Below are 2,500 nucleotides of genomic sequence, written 5' to 3' on the forward strand. Positions count from 1 at the left end.
ATATAATAATGATTATGATGGTAATAGTAATAATAATAACAAATATTACTATTATTATTATTATTATTATTATTATTATTATTATTATTATTATTATTATTATTTTTTTATTTATTATTATTATTATTATTATTATTATTATTATTATTATTATTATTATTATTATTATTATTATTATCATTGACCAAAACAAAAAAAGACAATAATAGATCTAGAGCAAATTAAATAATGAAATAATATTATCGGAGAAATAAAAAATTCAACTGATTAAAAAAAAAAACTCTTGCTCGGAACTCGGAACAAAAGTGAAAACAATAAAAATCAATTGGGAAGAAAGAAAGAAAAGTAAAAAAAAAAACAAAAATGAGTTGGGGCGGGGGCGGTCGCGACTGGGTCGAATCTGTGCAGCTAAAAGGAGTAAAATGAAAGGTGGCCTTACCCACAGAGCTGCCTATCCACACCGCTATCGGGATATTTTAAATTCATATATGAGCTAAACATATTTCCACCATTTTTGCTTCCTTGTTTTGGTAGTTATTTTCATCTCTGATTCGAATAAAAATATGTTGTTGGATCTAGTTCTGTGGACGTGTGATACTAAATTGTATTGTCTTGTGCGAAGCAGACAGCAAAATAACAGGTGTGGGTTTTGGGCTTTGGGGCGAACAACACCATGGCCTAGGAATTCGTCCGCGACATAAAAATTATTCCCGGTCGTCGCCAAAATTGTGGCTAGAATGAGCAAATTATAGAAACAAGAGATGATCAATAAAGTTAACAGATAGGTTGGTAATGAAAATTTAAATGGTTGGTGGACTATGAACAGATTTGATGATTAACAACTTTCTTCCTGGTTGAAAATAAAAAGTCGAATTGCCAGTTTGACGTTTTCAGATCAAAGTAACAAAAGAAATTTCATTGATCCATTTGCTTTAAAATATTTTTTTTTTAAAGAGCTGGATTTGACATTTGATCACTATTTACTTTCATCTTGTGTTAAATATCACTTGATATATTAACTGTTTTGGGACACAACCACTAGTATTTTTTTCCAGAATATTTGGTATTTTTCACGCCTAGTTTGGCATTTTGCATAAAATCTTTCTGCCCACTTGCTACATGCGTCTGGGGATAGTATCCTCAGACAGGTGTCTGGGGATAACAAAAATTGGTTATCCCCAGACACCTGTCTGGGGATAACGAATTTTTATTATCCCCAGACAGGCGTCTGGGAATAATGACAGCCTTATATCTAAGGGGGTTAACTTTCAAAACCTGCTAAGTGACACCCAGAGAGAAAATGAATTGATATACAATTTTTCAATATTATTAGACATGTTGGAATCACCGCTTTGGTGGAGATCATTGTTATAATCTTAACATTATATTAACATCATCGTGAACAAGGTGTAAATTGTAAAAACCTTCCAACAACTCACCGACACCACTGTTGTTTCGTGTAACGACTATTGCTCGGCGACAAAACAATAAGTAAATGAAACATTAAGTCAACTGCATGAACTACCAATGCGTGGTTGTGTGTATATAATCACAAACAAGGGGTTACAGTTGCTTTCTGTGAGATTGCCGCGTCTTTAGGCATGAAGAACCCCTGGAAACTGCAGCAACAGACTTCATTTCATTCATTCAACTTGAACTCGCGCAAGTTGTTAGTAGCGCAAGTTACAATAATCTACCATTTTTCTACTCGCGAGGGAATTTCTGCATGTTTTTTTAAATGGATATGAAACAAACCTAAGTCCATTAAACAGTTGTTTAGATTTTTCAAGGTGGTGACAGAATTCATTCACTATTTTTTTCTCATTCTCATCCAGATTCTGTACTTCGGCAGCCATGGTTGTTTTCTAGTTACCGCACCATCGAAGAAAATGGAATACAGCGTTATGATTGGTTGAAAATTAATTAATGTACTTTTTTTTTCACTCCAGTGAAAACTTATTCGTTAATTATTCGTTTTTATTTCGAAAATTAAATAATGACGGCTGCATATCCATAAAAAAAAAAAAAACCCTATGATTTATCTATGTATGTTTTAGAGGCATGAATGATTTCCTTGCAGAGTAAGCCACAAAATGCCATAACTTTGCTGTAAGATGTACTCACGCTGTAAATCTATTAGGTTTTTACTGTGGTCGTATGACTCATCCCCACAAAAATCAATACTTTGTGCTGTTGTTTAACTTTCCCACCCCTTATTCACGACAGTCTGGGGGAAAAATAACAGTTTGATAATTTTTTTTTAAATAGACCAAATTTCATTGCTCTCTTATCCTTTTTTCTTCTATTCAAATTCAAGATACTCTTTGCCATTCAGTCGAAACCGACATGTCGTGAAGGTCTGACAACCCAATTTTTTACGGGCTCGTTGTTGTAATTAAAATATGCTCAAACTAACGCAAAAAAAAAAAAAAAAGAAAAAAAAAAGGAAAATAGATAAATAAATAAATAAATGTAAAAAAAAAAGATAATTATATAAATA

The 2,500-nt window shown here is 32.3% G+C and overlaps 1 protein-coding gene across 1 annotated transcript in view; it reads right to left on the reverse strand.

The window, feature by feature from the left end:
- The window catches only part of LOC144979710 (protein SCAI-like), a 23,354-nt gene extending 21,472 nt beyond the window's left edge, over positions 1-1,882 (reverse strand). The window contains exon 1 of the mRNA XM_078926640.1: positions 1,756-1,882. Within this exon, the coding sequence (XP_078782766.1) occupies positions 1,756-1,856 (101 nt within the window). The 5' untranslated portion in view covers positions 1,857-1,882. The remainder of the gene's footprint in view (positions 1-1,755) is intronic.
- Between the last annotated feature and the right edge of the window lie 618 nt (positions 1,883-2,500).

Source organism: Berghia stephanieae, chromosome 9 (genome assembly GCF_034508935.2).
Source record: "Berghia stephanieae isolate SIO BIC M18660-M18661 chromosome 9, UCSD_Bste_1.3, whole genome shotgun sequence".
NCBI lineage: Eukaryota > Metazoa > Mollusca > Gastropoda > Nudibranchia > Aeolidiidae > Berghia > Berghia stephanieae.